General features: G+C 40.3%; 2 protein-coding genes across 3 annotated transcripts in view; both read left to right on the top strand.

Moving 5' to 3' along the window:
* bmpr2b (bone morphogenetic protein receptor, type II b (serine/threonine kinase)) overlaps nucleotides 1-17,327 on the top strand; it is a 106,214-nt gene extending 88,887 nt beyond the window's left edge. For both annotated transcript variants that reach the window (XM_079822006.1, XM_079822007.1), the window contains 7 exons: nucleotides 367-481; nucleotides 4,842-5,002; nucleotides 5,167-5,314; nucleotides 6,702-6,838; nucleotides 9,187-9,359; nucleotides 9,786-11,092; nucleotides 13,715-17,327. In XM_079822006.1, coding sequence (XP_079678132.1) covers nucleotides 367-481; nucleotides 4,842-5,002; nucleotides 5,167-5,314; nucleotides 6,702-6,838; nucleotides 9,187-9,359; nucleotides 9,786-11,092; nucleotides 13,715-14,001 — 2,328 coding nt within the window. In that variant the 3' untranslated portion in view covers nucleotides 14,002-17,327. The remainder of the gene's footprint in view (nucleotides 1-366; nucleotides 482-4,841; nucleotides 5,003-5,166; nucleotides 5,315-6,701; nucleotides 6,839-9,186; nucleotides 9,360-9,785; nucleotides 11,093-13,714) is intronic.
* Nucleotides 17,328-17,579: 252 nt separating this feature from the next.
* Nucleotides 17,580-21,752, top strand: part of fam117bb (family with sequence similarity 117 member Bb) — a 46,850-nt gene continuing 42,677 nt past the window's right edge. Inside the window, exon 1 of the mRNA XM_079821154.1 lies at nucleotides 17,580-18,475. Coding sequence (XP_079677280.1) covers nucleotides 17,803-18,475 — 673 coding nt within the window. The 5' untranslated portion in view covers nucleotides 17,580-17,802. The remainder of the gene's footprint in view (nucleotides 18,476-21,752) is intronic.

Raw genomic sequence — 21,752 nt, 5'->3', positions numbered from 1 at the left:
GTTGCCTGAATACCCCAGAGACAGTAATTAGTTGTAGGCGGCTTTACATTACAACTTTGTTGAGGCTCCAATTCATTATTCAAGAGCTTCATAAGCTTCATCTCTGCTCCACAGAGATTTGATATGCTGATGTAAAAGCAATGCTGAGTTCGGCAGAATAAAAACAACATTGATGTGGAAGGATTGTTGTTGTAGAGCAGTATTAAAAGCGCAGTTCTTATTTTCTGCAACAGAAGTCTTCCTGCAATAACCATCACGCCCATGTTCTTTTACAACCCTTTTAGTGGTGTGTTTCAGCAGTTACAGGTTGTGTGTATGTGTGTGTGTGTGTGCACTAGTTTAACTGTATTGTGTCTGTTTTTGTAGGGCTCTCTGTGTCGGTACCTGAGTCTGCACACGTTGGACTGGGTAAGCTGCTGTCGTCTGGCACATTCGCTCACGAGAGGACTGGCCTACCTGCACACTGAGCTTTTGAGAGGAGGTAAGGGTCACCTCTACATATGTGCACACACACCCTTCTTCTTTCTTCATTTTCCACCACCTTGCAGTATATTTTGCTGCCTGTTCGAAGGAAGGAAGCCTTATAGAGACAGAGCGGCACGCGTCATAATCTGACTTGACTTTGTATTGCGTGAGGCTGCCTCCTTGTCATTTCTGACTTGTAACAAAAAACAGAACAATGTCTAAAAGCTGCTATGTGACAAGGTGTACAGCAAACAAGCTAAATAAAAACAGAACCAAAAACACAGAAGTTTTTATAAGCTGTCGACCCAAAAAATTAGCATTTTAAAGACAATTGAGACAGAGCACGGCACGTTATATTACACTGAGAACTATGCCCACTGGAGGGGAACGTAATCAGCGACAGGAAATATAATATAAAACTGACATTTGGATATTTGACTTAACAGTGACAAAATGTTAACTGCACACGTAGGCATACTGAGTGTCAGGATCCCACAATTTACCCATTCTTCCTGCTGATGCTTATTGCCTGTATCCACTTTTTGCACCTTTTATGTTTTGGTAGCTTATAAAAACTTAGTTTTTCTAGCTTGTTTGCTGTACACTGTGTCACATAGCAGGTTTTAGACATTGTTCTGTTTTTTATAAGTCAGAAATGACTAGGAGGCAGCCTCACGCAATACAAAGTCAATGGAGAGCGTTGGATTGTTTTCGTGGCCTGAATGCGCTCTGTCTGCATTGCTATAAACCACTTGATATCTGTGTTTAAAGGTGATGTGTGTTGTTTTTTAAAATAAGATATACTGTAGATAAGATATTTAAAGAGATGTAGGGTGGAACTTGACTGATTTTACTTATTTGGAATGACCAGATTTTTTCAAAAGGTTGGGGTCTGTAAGGTTTTAATCATTTTATTTGAATTTATCAAAAAATTAAAATACATTTGTAATGTTACATAGGATGGCGGTTTCAAATGAATGCTGTTCTTTTGAACATTTTATTCATCAAAGAATCAAAGAAATGTATCACAGTTCACACCTAATGATTTGAGAGTATAACAATCATCTGATGTCACATCTTCATGCGCTAGTGTGGAAGTATCTGTTTTTTTTTGTGTTTTTTTTAAGAAATTATTATTTTTATTCAGCAAGGAAACTTGTCGGGCTGTCACCAGACCAAGCTCAATTTAATAGTGAACATTGGTCTGGGAAGTCTGCTATGTATTTTCTACTGCACAAGAGGCGTGATAAACGAGCATAATTCAAATGACTGCCGTATGCAATTGGATAGTCCTTCAACCAATCAGACCACAGACCCCATCACTTCTCTATCCGTCATCGTGTTAAACCCGCCAATAGCGCGCCAGGTGGATAAGCCAGTCTGTGATTGGTTCCCGCAAAAGTGTGGAAGCAGTAGAAAATTAGAAATTAATGTACAGGTTTCCAGACTGAGTTGCAGGGCGAAATCAAATCGCCGGCAGATCAGGCTGGGTTTACCCAGTCTATAAGGACACATTAAATTGATCAAAAGTTATTAATGTCTCATTCACCACAGGTGTGATGGGCATATAATTTAGTAAAGTCTCATGGGAGAAATAAATCATAACGTTCAGTTTTGTACCAGTTTGCAATGTGAACATTTGAACATGAATCATCTGACCACTAGGAGACTTCGAAGAAGATCATCAATCGTTTTTTGACAGAATTTTTAATAGCAATTTATGTCTTAGTTCAAATCTTCAAATAAGAAGCAAGTAGTTATCTTTCAGCTTCAGTGTCAACAGACTTTGCTATGAGTTTGATTGGCATATAATTTAGCAGAAGTCTTGCGGGAGATATAAATCATAACATGACCTGGAGGCGCTGATGTGTTCATATAATATATGACAAGCATTTTAATAAAGTCATGTAGAAGAAAAATTGAGGTTGAATACAGTCTTGGGCAAGGTGAATGTTCTGTTGTCCTCGTTTTCTGTGTGTGCGCTGATGTTGAGTTTGTGAGATTATGTTTTTAAACTACTCTTTCGGCAATAGATGGTTCTTGAGTTCTGTAGACACAAAGCTTTTAAAGTGTATGTTTGCTGATTTTTACCCCTCTTTGTATTGTTCCAATGTTGGTAGTATATGTAAATGAACAATTTACCATAATATGTTACCTGGACCGAGAAGTTCATGTTTATTTGTCAGCTGTATGATGTAAAACATGTCATCCGGTGGACTTTTGACAGCTCCAGGGCTTTCGTAAAAACTACAGATTATACGTCTGCATTTTTGTATCCCTGCCCAGGGACAGTCAGATCGACAGAGGGTTATTAACAGAACAGTTATTATAAGTTTATCACTGTAAATTGTGTTGTACTTTGTCTCTTTCAACAGCATTATGGTAAAAATTGTACACTATGGCCACAACTTTCTTATCTGCACATGATGCCGTTTTGCATCGGGCGAAACTGACAGAATGGCAGTTTCTTTCAGTCCCCCCCCCCCCCCCCCTCCTCCTCCATTTGGCCTGAAACACTGTGTTTGTAGACATCTTGTTTGAAACTACAAACATGGAGGTTTTTTAGATTTTCTGTTGCAACCATTGTGACTAAAAGTTTGTTAAGAAGTATTTCCTACTAAAGCAAGATGGTATTTGTCTCTGGTAAGTGTATCCATAGCAGAGTGGTGGAAGTAGCCTTGGATGGCAACATGCCCAGTGCATTGTGGGTGTTGAAGTTTTCCTACCTATTTGGCAAAAGGGAAGGAACAACCCTTTTCTCTAGTCGGGTAGCACGGAATTTTAAAAAAAATTAGCTTTTCGCAGCCAAGTTTTATTAAAAGCCCATGTTGCCAGCAGTGAAGTACCCCTTTAATGCTTTCAGCTGCCTTATGCCTATGTCCGTAGCCCAGCAGGAATGTGTGTCTAACCACATGGGTTAAAAAAAGCTGCGTGAATCCACCCAAGGACCAGTGGACTGCGTCAAATAGAAGCTGCCTTCTCTAATCTGCACATCTGGGTCAGACAGAAGGTTTTCTGTAACGTGAATCAGACACTATTCATTTTTTATGACGCTTCATTGTGTTCAACAGAATGACGGCGTGTAGTTCATAATGTTGAGTGCGTACACACTGGAGCATCACAGCTGGAAGCGTGTAAAAAATAAAGAATTTGATGAAGATGGACAGTTTGATGTATGCCAGTTACCCGAGACGTTGTACTTGGAAATGAAAGAGAGGCTCAGGGTTTTTGCTTCAGCATAATAACTACATGATCAAAATTCTAATTGAATCGTCCAATGGTCCTTAAGGCAAGACAGCACAGGTGAATGGGGTAAAAAATTAACTACTAGATATCACAATACTTTGCCCAGTACATTAAGGCAGTTATTAGCCTAAAAAAACACACTGGTTTTGATTGAATGTCTTGCCTTAAAGGACCAGCACATGGTGCAAAAGAGATAACGCTTTGCTAATTTGTGCGTCACGCTCCTCATGTTTCTCTGGGAGCTGGATCGTCACCAGAGATCTACAGACAATCTGTGGCTCATCAGATCTCAAGTTCATTTCCCTCTCTGTCTCTGGCCCTGCCCTCATTAGGAACTGATCTCAGAGCAGCCGTCCACCAGCTTCCTGTGCTTGTCGTCATTACGATCTGATCTTGGTACAGCCGCGGTTCAGATTGCTCTGCCGCTGCCCTCATTACTTACTGAACTTTAGAGCCAGACAGCCAGCATGTGGAGGATGGGGGGAGGACTGGGAGAGAGGGCATTCAATCTGAAACTATTACTCACATCATGTGCTTCTCTGAACGCCCTCTGCTGGTTCTGTTGTGCAAGTGGTTTCTAAAGACTCCTCCAAAAAAAAAGGGTTTCTTTTGACCCTGTGGACTCTCTTAAAACACGCAGTTATTTAATTTGTCTAACAATGTCCAAAAGTGTACACTACCGTTCAAAAGTTTGGAGATTTTTTTAAATGTTTTTGAAAGATGTCTCTTATGCTCTCCAAGGCTTCATTATTACAGTTTAAAGTAAATGTTTTTTATTTAAATATATTTTAAAATGTAATTTATTCCGGTGATTGCAAAGCTAAATTTAGGATTATTTGATGAACAGAATGTTCAAAATAAAAGCATTTTTTGAAATAGAAATATTTCATAATTTAAAAGTATTACTGTCACTTTTGATCAATTTAATGCATCCTTGCTGAATAAAAATATAAATTTCTTTAAAAAAATAAAATACTTCCACACTAGCGCATGAAGAGGCGACGGCTATCAGGGAGTGATTATTGTTTTACTTTCTCTTCATTAGAGGGGTGAAAGCCTTGATTCCATGAAACAACTGTGTGAAACCACAATTCCTGAAAACTTGTTTTAACATGAATATTCCTTCACAGATATATACAAACCTGCCGTGTCACACCGGGATCTAAACAGCCGTAATGTTCTAGTGAAGAACGATGGCACGAGTGTGATCAGCGATTTTGGTCTGTCCATGAAACTGACAGGAAATCGCCTCGTACGGCCTGGTGAAGAGGAAAACGCTGCCATCAGTGAGGTCAGCACATAAGCACTCGCTTAACTGGAACATTATAACAACCTGAAGCTGCTGAAATTTAGGCCATGTTGGTATTTACTTGAGAATGAGGTGTCCAGAACTGCTGATCCAGCCCCACCATAAGAGCACCTTTCCCCTCACACCTGCACTGTTTTGCTGTCTAGGTGGGCACAATCCGCTACATGGCGCCAGAAGTGCTGGAGGGAGCGGTGAACCTCAGGGACTGCGAGTCTGCTTTGAAACAGGTGGACATGTATGCCATAGGCCTCATCTACTGGGAGACCTTCATGAGATGCACTGACCTTTTTCCAGGTGAGGGCTGTAACTGCACAAACAACAGCAAGCATGTGCTGACTAAGCAGAACTAACTGTAGCATGTAATGTTAAATAGTTTCAGTAGTTAAAATTGGGTTTATGTACACTGCAAAATCATTGTCTTAATAACTATTTTTGTCTTGTAAGTAAGATAATAAGGCACTGTATAAAAGTTTCACGTTTTTGACTTGATACAACGTCTTATAAAATGCTACAAACATGACCCAAAAAGATCAGAAAACTAAGGAAGCCCGTTTCCGCCACAGTTGAGTAAAAAAATGTTTCTTTAAGTCAAAATAATGAGAAACTTTCTTGTAATTATGACAAAATTATAATGAATTAACATGTAATAATATTGGGGGGGAAATTCTTAATGAGAGAAGAAAGTTTCTCAGTATTATAAGAAGTTAAGTCAATATTATGAGAATTTCTCATTACAAGGAAATAACTAATCATTATTACGAGAAAGTTTCTCATTAGTATGACTTAAAGTATATTTTTTACTCAACTGTGACGGAAACAGGCTTCCATAGAAAACAGCACAGTCTGTCATCGTTCAAATGAATTCAAATAAATGTAATCTTACCACACTACTTCTTTAACTTTAGAATTCTTATTTCTAACTATCCATGGAGCAAATAAATACCAGTTGATTTCCATTAGTTATTTCTGTCTAGTCAAATTTTCCACTGCAAACGACTTCAAATTGTCAATGCTAATGTCTCCATGTTCTAAGCAGGATAATCCACAGCTAAGTGAGCATTAAATGATTGTAATGCATGGCAAGAAGGCAGAGAACCACCCAACACGATGTGCCTCCACCCTATTATTACATTAAATACGTAATATATAACCTTTTGTAGCACAAAATGATTGCAGTCCTCACAAAGAGAGTTATGGATTATGCATAGCAATGCTCACAGCGGGAAGTCCGACAGTAATTGTCTTAGTTTTATTTTTTTATTGAGAGTGGATTTGCTACAACAGCAGCAGTGCTTTGATGATGGTAGCGGTGGTAATTTGTGGTTTGGGATGAATTTAGATGTAACTTTTCTAAGAGAGTGTAACAGCATGCTAAAATCCTTGCAGAGATGTTTCTTAGTTCACTCGCTATAAAACATATTGACCATAGTAATCAACTGGTTGGTGGACATCATGTTGACTATCCTCACCTGTTCTGAGCCTTAACCATTAAACAGTATACCACCTTTTACATCTTTAACCACTAGGCTACACCATTAGGACGTAACAAAGATGTATCCTGCTCATTATGTTAATGGATTATGAGTGTGCCACATCTCATAAGATTATTTTTATAGTGAGTGTAAGCATGTGGAGGTCTCTTGACTGACTGACTTTTCTTTGTTTGTTTGTATTTTTGAAGGGGAGGCAGTGCCAGAATACCAGATGGCCTTCCAGGCCGAGGCGGGGAACCACCCCTCCTTTGAGGACATGCAGGTGCTGGTGTCCAGAGAGAAACAGAGGCCGAAGTTCCCAGAAGCCTGGAAGGAGAACAGCCTGGTGAGCCACTGAGATGATCTCCTTCTGTTCTTGTCACAGGAAGTGGTCAGATTATTGCTGCAACTTCAGCTGAATATCTTTCCCAGCCCTATATTCACTTCAGTTGACGCAGTTCCTAAATTTTGTTGTGTTAAAAGTTATCCAAATCATATGAAAGTGGAACAGCGTTGAACACTATGAAAAGACCATGAAATTGGAGCCAATTATTGGTGGCTGGTGCTGGCCTTGCTGGTTGACCAAGTTGCTCACCATTACAGTTTGGCTGGTTAACAGTCATAGGCTGAATCTTTTCGGTGAAGCTGGTCATCCAAGGAAGTTTACTCATCCTCAAGTTGTCCAAACCTGCATGAGTTTTTTTCTTCTGCTGAACACAAAATAAGAGATTTTGAAGAATGTCAGTAACCAAATAGTTGATGGACCCCATTGGGCATCAGTTCAGTGGAAGAAAGATATTCACATAGGTTTTGAACAACTTGAGGGTGAGTAAATGACAGAATTTTCAGCTTTGGGTGAACTTAAAGGCTTAAGCTAGTTAACTATCCTGTTAGAGAAACTAGCACATCAGCAACAAAGACAACATTAGCACTGTAACTTTTTTCTTTTTGTTTTTAGATTAGCCACAAATGAGGGTTTACCACTTAGATCAAATAAAGTGATACAGTATATGAACTTCAGCAAACATTCTTTTTTCATTGTGTTTTATTGCCCAAATGCTGGCACATTCAAAATGAAAATGATATAATATAAAAAGAAACTAACACATATCAAAACCTTGCCTTTGATTTTACACAAAATAAATCATCTTAGAGTTCTTATATGGAAAATCCATGAAGAAAAAATGAAGTTATTCAACCTGAAGAAAATCATTGAGTGCGTTGAAATAGGTTGCGCTGCTTTAGTGTTGAACATTCAACAGTCTGACAGATGAATAAGACTCCAACAAAAGTCTTATTGAACACAGCCCAAATTATGCATGAATCCAAACTCACCATAAAAAGTGAGGAAAAAAAGTCCTTCTAAAAAATAGAAAATACCAACAACAAACAACAATTCCTCCCACATTCTAAAATAAGAAGGAAGACAATATTCAAAATATACTAATTGCAAAATATGCAATTAATTTATTAAGTGATCTTTATTCACTGAGAATAAGGATTATATTGTTTGTTTGATGCTAATTAATTGAATGCAGATCCATGTGTGAGATGACAATAAAATAAATAATACATATATTTTAATTGTATTAACATTTAAACATTACCTTGTTATCATTTTTTTAATTCTAATTCTTTAGAATTAATATATAATATTGTATATTACATAACTGAAACAAATTTGGTTGTATTAATAGCTATATTAATTATATAATATCTGAATACCTCTTAAGCAAACTAACCCTGGAACATAACCTAAGTTGCTATGGCTACTTAAATGCCCCGAAAGTTACCTCCGTTTTTGGAACCGAAAGTTGAGGTTATCCGCTTACTTATCCTTAAACATGCCCAGGTATGGCACATAACCTGCTTTCTGGAATACCCCCCTGAACTACTTCTTCAGGTAAGCACTCGCCTTATATGCAAGCCAGGTGAGTCTAACGAGCGCCCTCTAGTGCCCTCATAGTATTACTAGACAGATTTTTTGGATATGAAATCCATATTCTATCGATATGAAAAATAAACTGTGACAGATATTTCACTCTGTTACAGCACACAACACAATATTTGCTGATCTTTTCTTATACTTAATTTTTTTTCCTATTAATTGTTGCTTGTTTAAATGAATTATGCACTGAAATGCATTTTTTTTACTGAAACACAAAAAGTTATGGTAATTAAATGTGGGTAACTGGGTAATTGAATCCTTTGTGCTGTTCTGAGTGTCGTGATCACAGGTGATACATTAAAGCAGTCATCATAAAGCTTGTATGGCAACAAGCTGCCTCTCAATATATTATATATATTAATGACATGATACTCTAGCATAATATTTAGTCATGGTAAAGTGCATCCACTCTGCTTACATGTTTACCTGTTACCTTATCCATATTGTGTGCATGAAATATACCCTGACACAGCCAAAACGCGTGCGTCATCTGATAAGTGCTGTTTCGGTCAATGATTTCATCTCTCGAAAACCATTTCTGCCCATAGACTTACATTAAAGGCTGTAACTAGTGACCTGAATATAGAGACTTGAGCCAGTAAGCAGACAATATAGCAAAGGCACAGAACTAACGCAACTCTGAACACCTTAACAATAGAACCACGTAACAAAGTAACGGCAATCACTCACAACACCCTAGCATAATGCCAGCAAGTCATCCGCTCATTGACTCTCTTATCTCCCAGGCTGTGCGTTCTCTGAAGGAGACTATGGAGGATTGCTGGGATCAGGACGCAGAGGCTCGCCTGACAGCCCAGTGTGCAGAGGAGCGTATGGCAGAACTGCTGCTGATCTGGGAAAGGAACAAACCTGTCAGCCCCACTATCAATCCCATGAGCACAGCGCTGCAGAACGAGAGGTCTGACCACACCTCACACAATCTCACAGCTCCTTCTGAACGGCTCATCAATAAATATATTTCAGAATCTTTAAGCTAATCTTTTTGTAAGGTAGGGCTGAATAATTAATCTAAATAAAACCAAAAGTGCAATATGGCTTAGTGCGAGCTCCGAGTGTCTCGGAGAGGCTTCAGTTTGCAGTAAATGCTGTTCCACATAAACTCATGTATGCGTGTTCATTTTGGGAATGCAACATGCACCATTTTCCCAAACTTGTAATGAGAAGCGCTTATAAATCGGATATTGTCACCAAAAGGACTTTTTGTATCACCCTGTTGGGTTTTATTTTGTGCTAATGAACTGCGCATTATCCTGTACTTGCTGCACCTTTAAGTAAATGAACCATCTGTTCTTCTTTTTGATTGGTTCTCTCTCTGTTTTGGTAGGAATCTCACCCACAGTCGCAGGGCTCCCAAAATGGGCTCTTATCCAGATTACTCTTCATCCTCTTACATCGAGGATCATGAGGGCATGGTGAAGAACCTCCCAGGTGACGTCTCCACGTCTGGCACTTCCTCTGTGGGTGGCATGGCCGTGAGCGGCATTAGCACTGGCGTGACAGCGACAGGAGAGAAGAACAGAAACTCCATCAACTATGAGAGACAGCAGGCACAGGCACAAGCTCGGCTGCCCAGCCCAGAGACCAGCGGCACGAGCCTGTCCGCCACCACCACTACGACGGGCCACACGCCCAGCACCATCATGACCACCATCTCTGAATCAGGCCACTCGGAGGAAGCAGGAGCCGGGGGAAGTGTACCAGTGTGCCTGCAGCTCACAGAAGAAGACCTGGAGACCACCAAACTGGACCCCAAAGAGGTGGACAAGAACCTGAAAGAAAGCTCTGATGAGAACCTGATGGAGCATTCGCAGAAGCAGTTCAGCGCTCCCGATCCGCTCAGCTCGGGCAGCTCCAGCCTCTTGTACCCGCTGATCAAACTCGCTGCAGAAGTGACCGGAGGGTCCGGGGCCGGTGTCCAGGCCGATTTCGGGGTGGGCACCAGTGGAGTGGGCGACGCTCCTGCAGCCATGTTCCCACTCCCCAAACAGCAGAATCTCCCCAAGCGGCCGACCAGCTTGCCCCTCAACACCAAAAATCCTAGCAGAGAGTCCTCTTCGTCACGCTTGAAGTTCGGCAAGCACAAGTCAAACCTGAAGCAGGTGGAGACGGGCGTAGCCAAGATGAACACTGTAGTGGCCGCCGAGCCACACTTGGCCACCGTCACTAACAATGGCCCCAGTGTACGTAGTGGCGTCGGAGTGGTCGTTGTTAACGGATATGGTGGGGGCAACGGCGCCGGATCCTCTGATGCGTTTGGAAACACAAACCCAGCCGGTCCAGCGGGTGAGGGTAGTGCCTCTCTGCTCCAGAGCCAGCTGAGTGGAGAAGACAGCCGTCTCAACATCAACTCCAGCCCTGACGAACACGAGCCCCTGCTGAGGAGAGAGCAGCCGGCCGCACGTGATCATTCCAGCCGCACCAACTCAAATAACAACAACAGCAACATCCACACGACTGCCTCTGCCACAGTTCGTATGTTAGCTCCTGCAGATGCCCAGATGGAGACCTGCTCTCTGGGGGCACCAGACGGAAGGGCTGATGGGGTTCCACTGAGACAGCCTAAACCCAGGAGACCTGAGCGGCCAAACTCCCTGGACCTGTCAGCCACTTCCCAGGATTCATCTCTCTTGGGTAAGACCTGTTTAGGTTTGGCCATGGTCTCAAACCTAGACAGTATTTTAAAGGATCATTTATATATACTGTATAAATACTAAATAATACTTTTTTTACAGCAAGGACGCATGAAATTGATCTAAAGTGACAGTCAAGACATTTATAATGTTACAAAAGTTTTCTCTTCTAAATGAAAAGTTTGTTTGAACTTTCTATTCATCAAAAAATTCATCATTTTTTTGTTTGTTTTTGGAGTCTCCTATTCAACAGGGCTGCATTTTTTGAAGCAAAAATACAGTAATATTATGAAACATTATTTAAATTCCTATTTTAAAATGTAATTTATCCCTGTGATGGCAAAGCTGAATTTCAGCATCACTACTCCAGTCTTCAGTGTCACATGATCCTTCAGAAATCATTCTAAAATGCTGATTTCCTGCTCAAGGAGCTTTTTTTTTTTATTATTGGCAATGTTGAAAACAGTTGAATAGAAAGTACAAAATAACAGCCTTTATTTCAATAGAAATCCTTTGTTACATTATAAATGTATTTACTGTCACTTTTGATTATTTTAATGTGTATTGGCTGAATAGAAGTATTTAGTTACCTCCTTACTTTTAAAGAAATCTTACTAACCCCTACTTACTTACTAAATTTTTAAACAGTAGTGTACATCAAATGTATTAATTGCTTAGCACATTAAAAAGGGAATATGTTTCCTAATAGTGCCCTTGTGATCCATTTTAATGTCTTTTAAAAAGAAAAACAATCTATATCAATATCATATTAGGGAAAGCTGTATTTCCAGCGGCGTCTTAAATAAATCACCATTGGTATGTTTGTATCAGATGACCTCTATTATTATGAGTTTGGAGACATACTCTAACCATCATTGATGAACATTGTCCCCAGGAGCAAGGTGGAGGGGTCTGTATGCGTGTCAGCCAAACTGCAAACAATAACCACCCAAAAGAGGACGCCAGGCTGTTTTCCCATCTGAGCTCACTATATCCTGCTTTGCCCTGATAATTAAGAGCACACCTCGTCATAAGCTAAACATTTCATAGAAAACAGGCTAGTCGTGCTCTCTGTCCCGCTCTCCTGCTCTTTGTGATGGAGTGTTTGGATGTGGAGAAGGAAGGAAATTCCACTGGATTGATAAGAATCCAGAAAACGTTTGGCCTCAGTTGGCAGAGGCGATAAAGAGTGATGCTAACAGATAGATGCGAATGCAATGGCGCGTCTGCCACATAGACTGGAAAAAAAATATGGACGTAGTGTCTGTGACGTCACCCATTGGATTCTGAAGAGCAGTTTTGAAGCGTAAAGTAGGGTCGAGCTGGCCGTTGCCATCTTGGCAGCATGTTATCGCGTGTCACTCCTGGATAACAGAAAATGGGCAAAAAGCCAGGGGTGGAGCTGAGGTGACACGATGATTAAAGCCCCGTTTCCACCGAAATTACCCGGAACAATTTGTACCAGGAATTTTTTTTACAGTAACTTTTTTCCCCCCAGACCTGCTACTGTCTGTGTTTCCACTGCGGTCTAAAGTACCGTGAAGATTAGGCAAATTAGTCCAGACACATGGGACTGCGCGCAACTGCTCCTCCCAGTCAGCGACGGACAATAATAATTTTTGTGCGATACTGTCTGCAACAATAACAAGTATGGAGGAGATGCAAGCAGCGCTGCTTTTGCTAGTTATGTATTGGTTTACTAAATATGTAATTAACAAAACCGCGGAAAAGAGACGAGCACTGATACTAAAGCGCATTCTGAAAGCTCGTAAAGCTAGATTTAAAATAAGACAACACATGTTATTATCTGCTATTACGGACATTGACCGTAGACTGATATTTACTGAACGCAGAACGAACCTCGCAAGAGTTTTAAAAATGCCGGTTGAAATAAAATGCTGCATGAGCTCAACCAATCAGCATGTTCAGCGCCCAAGTCCCACCCCTGAAAGTTCCGGAACTTTAAAAAGGTACTACCTCGCGAGCAGGGCCGTTTGGAGGGGGAAATATTTACCTGGAACTTCATTTAGACCCTGGTTCCTGCGGTCGAAACACACCGAGTACCACCCCAAAGTTCCTAGTTCCTGCGGTGGAAACGCGGCTTAACAGACAGCAGACAAACGACAATCCACCTGTCACTCAAAGGGGCCACGCCCTTAATTATGCAGAACTTTAAGGCTTTATATAATGTAAACGGATGAGTTATAAAAAAATTCACCCCCCTCACAGTTGTCATGAAGATTCCGTATAGACCAAAACCACAATTTGTACCAGACTGTAAACATGTTTTTTTCTGCTGTAAAGTTGGACATTTTAACATGGGGCTCAATGAGATTCTGCTGCTCATGTGTTTACATTCCGCATGCGAACTCGAACAGAGACGTGAACCGCTCGAACCCGATGATTCAGACTGGAGCGCACACTGAGAGATTTAGTGTGGGAAAGGTCAACCACAAATTTGAGTGTGCTGAAATACTACTCTCTGGTGCTTCACTGGGCGGGAGGTTTGGAGCAGTTCTGCTAGTATTCCCGATTGACACATTTTGCAAAGCACACAACTGTTTTTTATTGTCGTGTAGGACTGTAATCAAGGATGTTAAAATCGGACTCTTTTCTCTTTTAGATGAGGTCGTGTCACAAGAGGAAAAAGCCGGATCAGCTGAGAAGATAAAGAAGCGTGTGAAGACACCTTATTCTTTAAAAAGATGGCGTCCTTCCACTTGGGTCGTCTCTACAGATGCGCTGGATGGAGAGGTGAACAACAACGGGCACAGCCAGCAGACGGCAGTGAGTGGAGGTGGCCACCCAAGTTCTGGCCAATCAAAATCCAGCATCGCTGTGTTCCTGGTCAGCGGCGGAACCGCGACCGCCACTCTAACCTCCGACCCGCCAGATATGACCTGCCTGTGAACTCGCATCTCCGCTTTTCCTTTGAGGACGAGCCCAGATCAGACTTTGAACACAGGAGGGGTTTGTCTATGCTATTGTGCTCCAAGAACTGATGATGGAAAGAAATACGAAAAAAAAAAACGTTTTTGGAAAGCAGACTCTTGACGGGACGTCATTTGGCAAGCACTTAACGTTGTCGAACTTCTCCGACTTGTTTTGAAGAAATCGCTTTAAACCGAACCCAGCTATGCAGCAACATTGGCATAAAATGCTTCCATTTGTTTTTGTCGTTTCATTTTCAATCAAGTATGATTGTTTTAATGGTTGTTCTTTCATTTGTTGCACTTTTGTTTGTAAGTAATCTTAATCACAGATCCTCCGACCAGACTGGTCTTAAAACTGTAAAACGTAAACGACAATTTGTTGATTTAACAATCATGGTAGATTGGACGAATTTAAAATCATGTCCATTTGAGAAAAAAAAAAAGGCAGTGGTCTTTAAGACAGGGTTGACTGCATCTTTAATACCTTTTAACCCACAGTACATTCATATGTTTTATATTTGTTGTATGTATCTATGTACTCAGTTTTGTATCATATTTTGAAATGTGCAATAGACTTTAGCTTTGAGGTGCTCCATAAGACAATTTCATTTTGCTATGTGTTTTGCCACATTTGTTTCTTTCTTGTCTTTTCGAAGCGCTGCACTTAGCAGCGGCAATCCTGTGTCCATTCGGCCACCCCGACTGCATTTGACAAACATCGTACAAATGACAATCCCACACCTTTTCACCAATCCTATCATTCTTGAAAAGGGAAGTAAACAGAAAATCTTGGAGTGTTTGCTTCAAGTACCGGAAGTTCACAATGGATGACTTCCCACAAGCTTCAAGGAGGACAGTTGTTTTTTTTTCTTTTTTTTTCTGTTACACTACAAGTCAGGCATCAACCTGGACTTTCGGCTGGAAATCATTCTCTCTGAAAACACTGAATAATCAAGTCCCTCTCTGCACACGCTCAGTGCAGTTTTACCTCTGTGAGAGTGTATGTAAATGTGTATGTATGGGTCTATTTCTGCTTACCGGAGCTCCTCAGATCACAGCAAACAAGGCATCAGTCAAATGAGACTTTCCACTTCCCTGTGCTGCCAGGACAGTGGAAGTGGCTCTGTGTGCTTCAGAAAGCAAACACACACATACATGCGCTATGAACAAAATATATACAGTGTACAGACTGAAGCTCACAGCTAGCTACTTTACTTCGGTTTTAGCTTCTGTTATAGATAAGCTCAAGTGTACAATAAGAAATCATGATTTTATCCTTCTTCTTTTTTTAAGTGTTTTATTTATGTAGTACCCATGCTCTGGGTTTATTATTCTCATGAAATTGAATCAGTAAGTTGTTTATAAAAATGTAAAATGATCTTATTTGAATGATACTTTCAATCAAATGCATTGGAAACATGTAGTTTTACCCTTCTTTGTCCAAGTCAATCATGTACAATCTGGGAGGGATTGACACTTTCAACAATCGCGTCCTAATTTTTAAATCATCTACACTTTGAGAGTTAACAGCCATGACATGGGCATCATTTTTTTGTTGCCTTTTTTTATTTGGAAAACGATGGACGTCGGCCATTTAAATAATTACATAGTGGTGAGGAAAATCCCCTCGTATAGCAAGGCCCTGCTTCCCGAGAAATGAAGATAGTACGCGTTTAATCAGCGAGCGCTTACCGTGCTGTATGCGTTTTCTGTAATGAGTGCCAGGATTAACCATGATTTGGCACAAGCCAGCCTTATCTTTGGACTTTGGCCACTTCGAAGTGGGGAACTTTCAAAAAGTCATCTGATTTGTTCCCCTCCACTGGCTTTTTCCGTCTGTAAATAAGGCTATACAGTGGAGTTTTAATTCTAACGCCCTCTTTCTGAACGAATCAGTGCTTCAGTCTGACTTTTGTATATGTTTGTGATATAGGCTAACCTCTGTAGTGTAAATACACAGTGCATTTGTTTGCACACAAACTCTTCATCTGTTGCTTTGGGACCAAGAACAACGCTAAATCACTGTGAGATTTATCTGAAGATAAACACAGTAACGTCAGACTGTTCTCAGTTAGATACGTCAGTGTGAATGCTGGAGTCAAACAGAAAAGATCATGAACTGATATGAGGAATAATAGCATAATAAACGTCAACACAAACCTCCAATGCTAATTTGAATGAAATGCGCTAACGTTTATGATTTTAGACCAAAGTGTTGTGGCTAAAACATGGAGTCAAGCTGAGCCGAGTCATTTGAAGTGTAGTTTGTGCTGGAGGACTGTCCATCTGCTACTTGTTAATAATGCAAGATGTTTACACCAGAGCCATTGTCCAGTTTTACAGCATGCTGATGAATACCGAATCATTTTACGGATAATACTTGCATAAACCCTACATGCCTTGTTTATATTTGAGGCAGGCCTTGAGAAGTGAGACTTTTTTTAAATTCAGTCCGGTTGCAGGAGTGTTTTAACCAAACCAACTCTTTAAAGTGTAAATGAATCAGTTACTGAATCCTACAGCCATTGGAACTCATTACACGCGCAAAACCAAACTGAAAATGACAAATGGCTAACAATGTGTCCCCATAAAACACAAACTTGAAGTATCAGCTGTATATTGGGGTGTGTATGAGTGAATGAATGAAGGGTCTGTTGACAAGCTGCTGTTTTTCTTTTTTCTTTTTTTACTTCTGAGCTGAAGTTTTCATTTGGCCCCTGCATAGATGGATGTTTAAAAAAAAAAGCCACTGACATGTTTTATATTACAGCTTGTAAAGTAAGCACTTTGAGAAAAAGAACAAATGATAACTCGTGCTTTTAGTCTATTCAGAAGATGTTTTAAAATGCCATTTAGAAAATAAAGCTTGCTGTACAACCCTGCGTTACTCAGTTGATTAAAGATTATATTAATGAAAACCTGTAAACGACGTTTACTTGTTATTTGTTTCCATTTACCTGGTAGAAGATGTATAATGTCTGGGATCATTTAAAAAGCATTTTTATTAAGTGGCCACATGAGGGTGGTAAAGGCGACCACAGAATCCCTTTCCATTCAGTATTCCAGGAGTTTCCATTCAGTGCAAAATATTCAGATTGAAGTTTTACTTTACTGTGTGCACGCATGCAATGAACGTGTGTATTTTAGATTATGTATAAACACACACAAATACATAACATGGTAGCCTATTATTATTATTATTGTTTTGAGTACACGTGATTTACTAATCGAAAAGAAAGAAAAAGCAGCCTTTAAAAACAAAACAACTGTCAGAGTTTTGTCCCTGAATAAAAAGATGGATACATAAAGTCTAACTGATTATTTTTTTATTATCAAGCAATTGCGGGGTCACACATAAGATGAAGGAATCCTGCAAAACTCCTGCATTAATCATAAATTCTCTTATACTTTGCGAAATGGTACAAACTTTTCCTCATAATACTAACTGCGTGATTTACACATAGACTGTAAAAAATATTATATTGAACTTTACGGAATTAAAGAATCCACTTCCTAGCCAATCAGAAGTTGAGAGGGGAGAGCGAACAGCCAATCAGAGGCGAGGGGGCAGAGCGCTGGATCGGGTTCACGGTGCGTGGCTCTGATTCTCTCAGTTTACTTGAGCTCGCGGAACGGCGCAGTTTCGCTAGTTAGGGAGCAGAAAGCAGACATCACATGGAGTGACAAGGGCACCAAAGAGCATTAGCCACCCAAGACAGCCTTAAACGTAGGTTTAAAGTGTTTATGTAGAGATTTGTGTGATTTCCCAGCGAACAAAATGTCTCAGAGAGTTCGCAAAAACGGATCTCCGACGTCTAACTGCAGCGGAGTGACCGCGGGAAGCCCGAGCGTATCCCCGGGGATCAGCGCCGCTGGAGTGAGTTTACTGGGTCGCCTGCTGCCCATGAAAGCCACGGTTCCCTTCCAGCTGAAAACGCAAACACAGCACCCTCTACAGACACGGACGGTCCTCTCCAGCGGTAACGGTAAATGCCACAGCCGGAGCCCCACGCGATCCCTTTCCTCCAGTGCCTCAAACGTTTCTGCAGCCACGTCTACTTCCTCTGCGACGTGCTCCCAGTTCATCACGGCCACGGCGATTTCCTCCGCTCCCTCCTCCTCCTCCTCCTCCTCCTCTTCATCTTCATCAAGAACTAGCTCCGTTATCGCTGTGCACGCGTCAAACCCCAGAGCGTCCCACGCGCAGGTACCCGTGGCATCCTCGTCATCACCCTACACAGGTGTGCTCGTGAGCCCCCAGTGCTGCTCTCCCTCCCAGCAGATCAGCTGCAACCCGGACACTTTAGCCCTTACCTCTAATTTATCATCCTCCCCGTCTTCATCCTCGTCGTTGTGGTCGTCCTGCGGTCACAGGACCAAACACCTCCAGACCCCTGAGCATGACAGACTGTCTCCAGAGAGCCTCAGTCCCAGCTCACCTGTCTTCACAGGTAAATCTACAATCTAGAAGAGCACTTGATTTTGTATGAAGCCCGACCTGATGGGTCAGATGTTTATTTCACATCATCACTGTGGTAACTGTAAACACACATAGTCCATGTGGTTTGTGGGTTTTACATCTGCTTTCAGGAGACTTTTTAACGGTTTCTCGGTTGACATAATGTGTCATTTAAGATGCAGAATAACTCAAACATTCAGTTAAACTCATTCAGTTTGATGTCATATCCTTTAGAATAGGGGTTTCCATAGGCTAAATATTTCTATAGGCCTGGGTTATTTCTGCTGTAAGAGAAACTGTAAACCACTCTAATTAATTTCATGATTCCAGACTCAAGAACTGTTCAATCATTTGTTTACATTTAGTTTTTTTTCGATTTTTAATACACAACCATTAAATAGATGAATACTTTAATTTAATGAATTCTTCATAATTCATGTAAATATGTTTTACATTAACTTGTGTTTTAATACATAACAATTCAATAAATAAATAAATCTTTCATTATTACATTTTATTTACAAAAATAATCTGTGTTTAATACATATGAATGCATTTTTATTTAATTTTCATGTAAATTATTTGTTCTTTAATCATTTATTTATTTAATTATGTATTAACATAGATTAATATTATACATAATTAAATTAATTATGAAGAATTAATTAAATTATTTATTTAATTTCTAAGTATTGACATACAGATTATTTTAATACATACAATTTGCTTATTTTAACAGATTATTTTAAAACATAAAAATAAATAATTTAATCTAATTCATCCCGTGGCACCCTGTGAATATTTCTAAGGCCCCCTATTTTGAGAGCCCCGATATAGAATATACATTTGTTGTGTATGAAAACATACGGCCTCTAAATGGTAAATGTAATCTTTATATTCACTTTAATTAAGAGGCCATTAACAAACAATGTGCAAAATGTATAGCCCAGTCAACTAAACCGGTTTCTTATGAACTAAAGGTTTAGTTTTGTTGACAAATATAAATGTGTCAGTGATGCACCTTTAAGTGGATGAGTTGGACCGTATAATGAAGGCAAAGCAGCCAACAAGTGTCCAGCACACATAGACTTCACAAAGCATCCCAGGATGCACCTCTTGAAGCTGGTAGAATCAAGGTATATAGAGTTTTGGAGTGAGCTGCTTCCCATATATTAGTGTTCCATGATGGCATAGCTTTAATTACTTTATTATTGTAAAAATGTGGAAGAAGTAATAATGTATGTAGCCTATAGTATAGATAAGACTTGAAGCTTCATGACAGATCAGACTACTTGCATTCTAACTAACGTATAGTGATATGTGTATATCATCAGCCAATAGGAATCATTGGCGTTTGCTGCAGAGTATTTCAGATGTCTCATTCATAAAATAGCTTGCGGGGAGCCGTGCTGAGAGCGAGCCGGTCTGGCCGCTGTGGTTTGAGGTGGCTGCTGCTCCAGAGGCTTTTCTCTGTTGCTGACTGGTAAGAAGAATGCAAATGTTTGGTGGCCAGTCGCTGGTTTGGCCTTTTGAATCTAAAAGGTTTGTTTTGTGGTCAGTTTGCCAGCAAGTGTTGTACTGCATCTCGATTACTGTAACCGTTTGAACTGGCGTTGTGACCGGTACCACAATTTTTTTCAGAAAATAACATTTCCTCAAAAAGGAGATTTAAAGTAGACTGGGTAAACCCAGCCTGATCTGCTGGCGATTTGATTTTGCCCTGGAACTCAGTCTGGAAACCTGTACAAAAATTTCTACTGCTTCTCTTACACTTTTGCGGGGAACCAATCACAGACTGCCTTATCCACCTGGCGCGCTATTGGCGGGTTTAACACGATGACGGATAGAGAAGCGATGGTCGTTGCTCATTGATCACGCCTCTTGTGGTCTGATTGGTTGAAGGACTATCCAATTGCGTACAGAGTCTTTTCATTTATGCTAGTTGATCACTCCTCTTGTGAAGTAGAAAATACATAGCAGACTCCCCAGACCAATGGTCAATCTTAAATTGAGCTTGGTCTGGTGATAGCCGGACTAGATTTAATGGGTTAGTTCACCCAAAAATGAAAATTCTGTCATTGATTATTCACACTTATGTCGTTCCAAACCCATAAGACCTTTGTTCATCTTCAAAACACAAATGAAGATATTTTTGATGAAATCCGAGAGCTCTCTGATCCCTCCATAGACAGCAATTTAATGAACACTTTCAAGGCCCAGTAGTAAAAACATCATTAAAATAGTCCATGTGACTCCAGTGGTTCAACCTTAATCTTATGAAGCGTCGAGAATACTTATCAAAAAACAAATGGCAAAAAAAACTTTATTCTACAATTTCTTCACGTCTGTGTCAGTCTCCTGTTGATGTAGTAAATACAGAGTTGCGTCAGATCTACGCCAGAATGCCGGCTTACCATTGGCCAAAGCTGTTTACATGAGCACCACGACGCATGTAAACTGCAAAGGAGACTGACACAGACGAGAAGAAATAGTTGAATAAAGTCGTTATTTTCATTTGTTTTTTGCACGCAAAAAGTATTCTCGACGCTTCATAAAATTAAGGTTGAACCACTCAAGTCACATGGACTATTTGAACAAATTTTTACTACCTTTCTGGGCCTTGAAAGTGTTCATTATATTGCTATCTATGGAGAGCTCTCAGATTTCATCAAAAATATCTTCATTTGTCTTCCGTTGATGAAAGAAGGTCTTACGGTTTGGAACGACATGAGGGTGAGTAAATAATGACAGACATTTCATTTTTGTGAGAACTAACCCTTTAAGAAAAAGCATTGACATAATTTTCAGCTTTTTACTTGCTTGAATTCCGTTTTTGGCAGCAGGCCAACAGCGAATCTGCTGCAGTTTTTGACAGCAGCCTTCTATTCAGAAGTAACTGCTGGTTGAGAAGAGGTTATCTGCCTTAAAACCACTAAGAGAGAAAGGCACCGTTACAGTAGTGGTAGTTGGGTTGGGAGTGTCATCCTTTGTGTCTTGGGCCTTGGCCAATACCCAGGCTTCATTGTTTTAGTAAATTACCCATGATTCTCTTGGAGTTCCCTCAAACAGACTCTGAGGTCATATTTATGTCTTAGTTATGTTTCTGTGTCATTGTTGTTTTTTTAGTCCAATAATGACATGATCGGTCTGAACAAGAGGAAACTTGATCTTGGGTCCACATTTCACTTCGGGTCAGCGATTCATATGCCTGTTGGAATGCCCTTGTGATTACTGTTTTCAGTCTCCTGAGCCATGCCTCCCCTTTTCAC

Source organism: Gobio gobio (genome assembly GCF_949357685.1).
Source record: "Gobio gobio genome assembly, chromosome: 7".
In the NCBI taxonomy this organism is placed as follows: Eukaryota; Metazoa; Chordata; class Actinopteri; order Cypriniformes; family Gobionidae; genus Gobio; species Gobio gobio.
The sequence above is the reverse complement of the archived record's forward strand: the minus strand, read 5'-3'. Positions and strand labels throughout refer to the sequence as shown.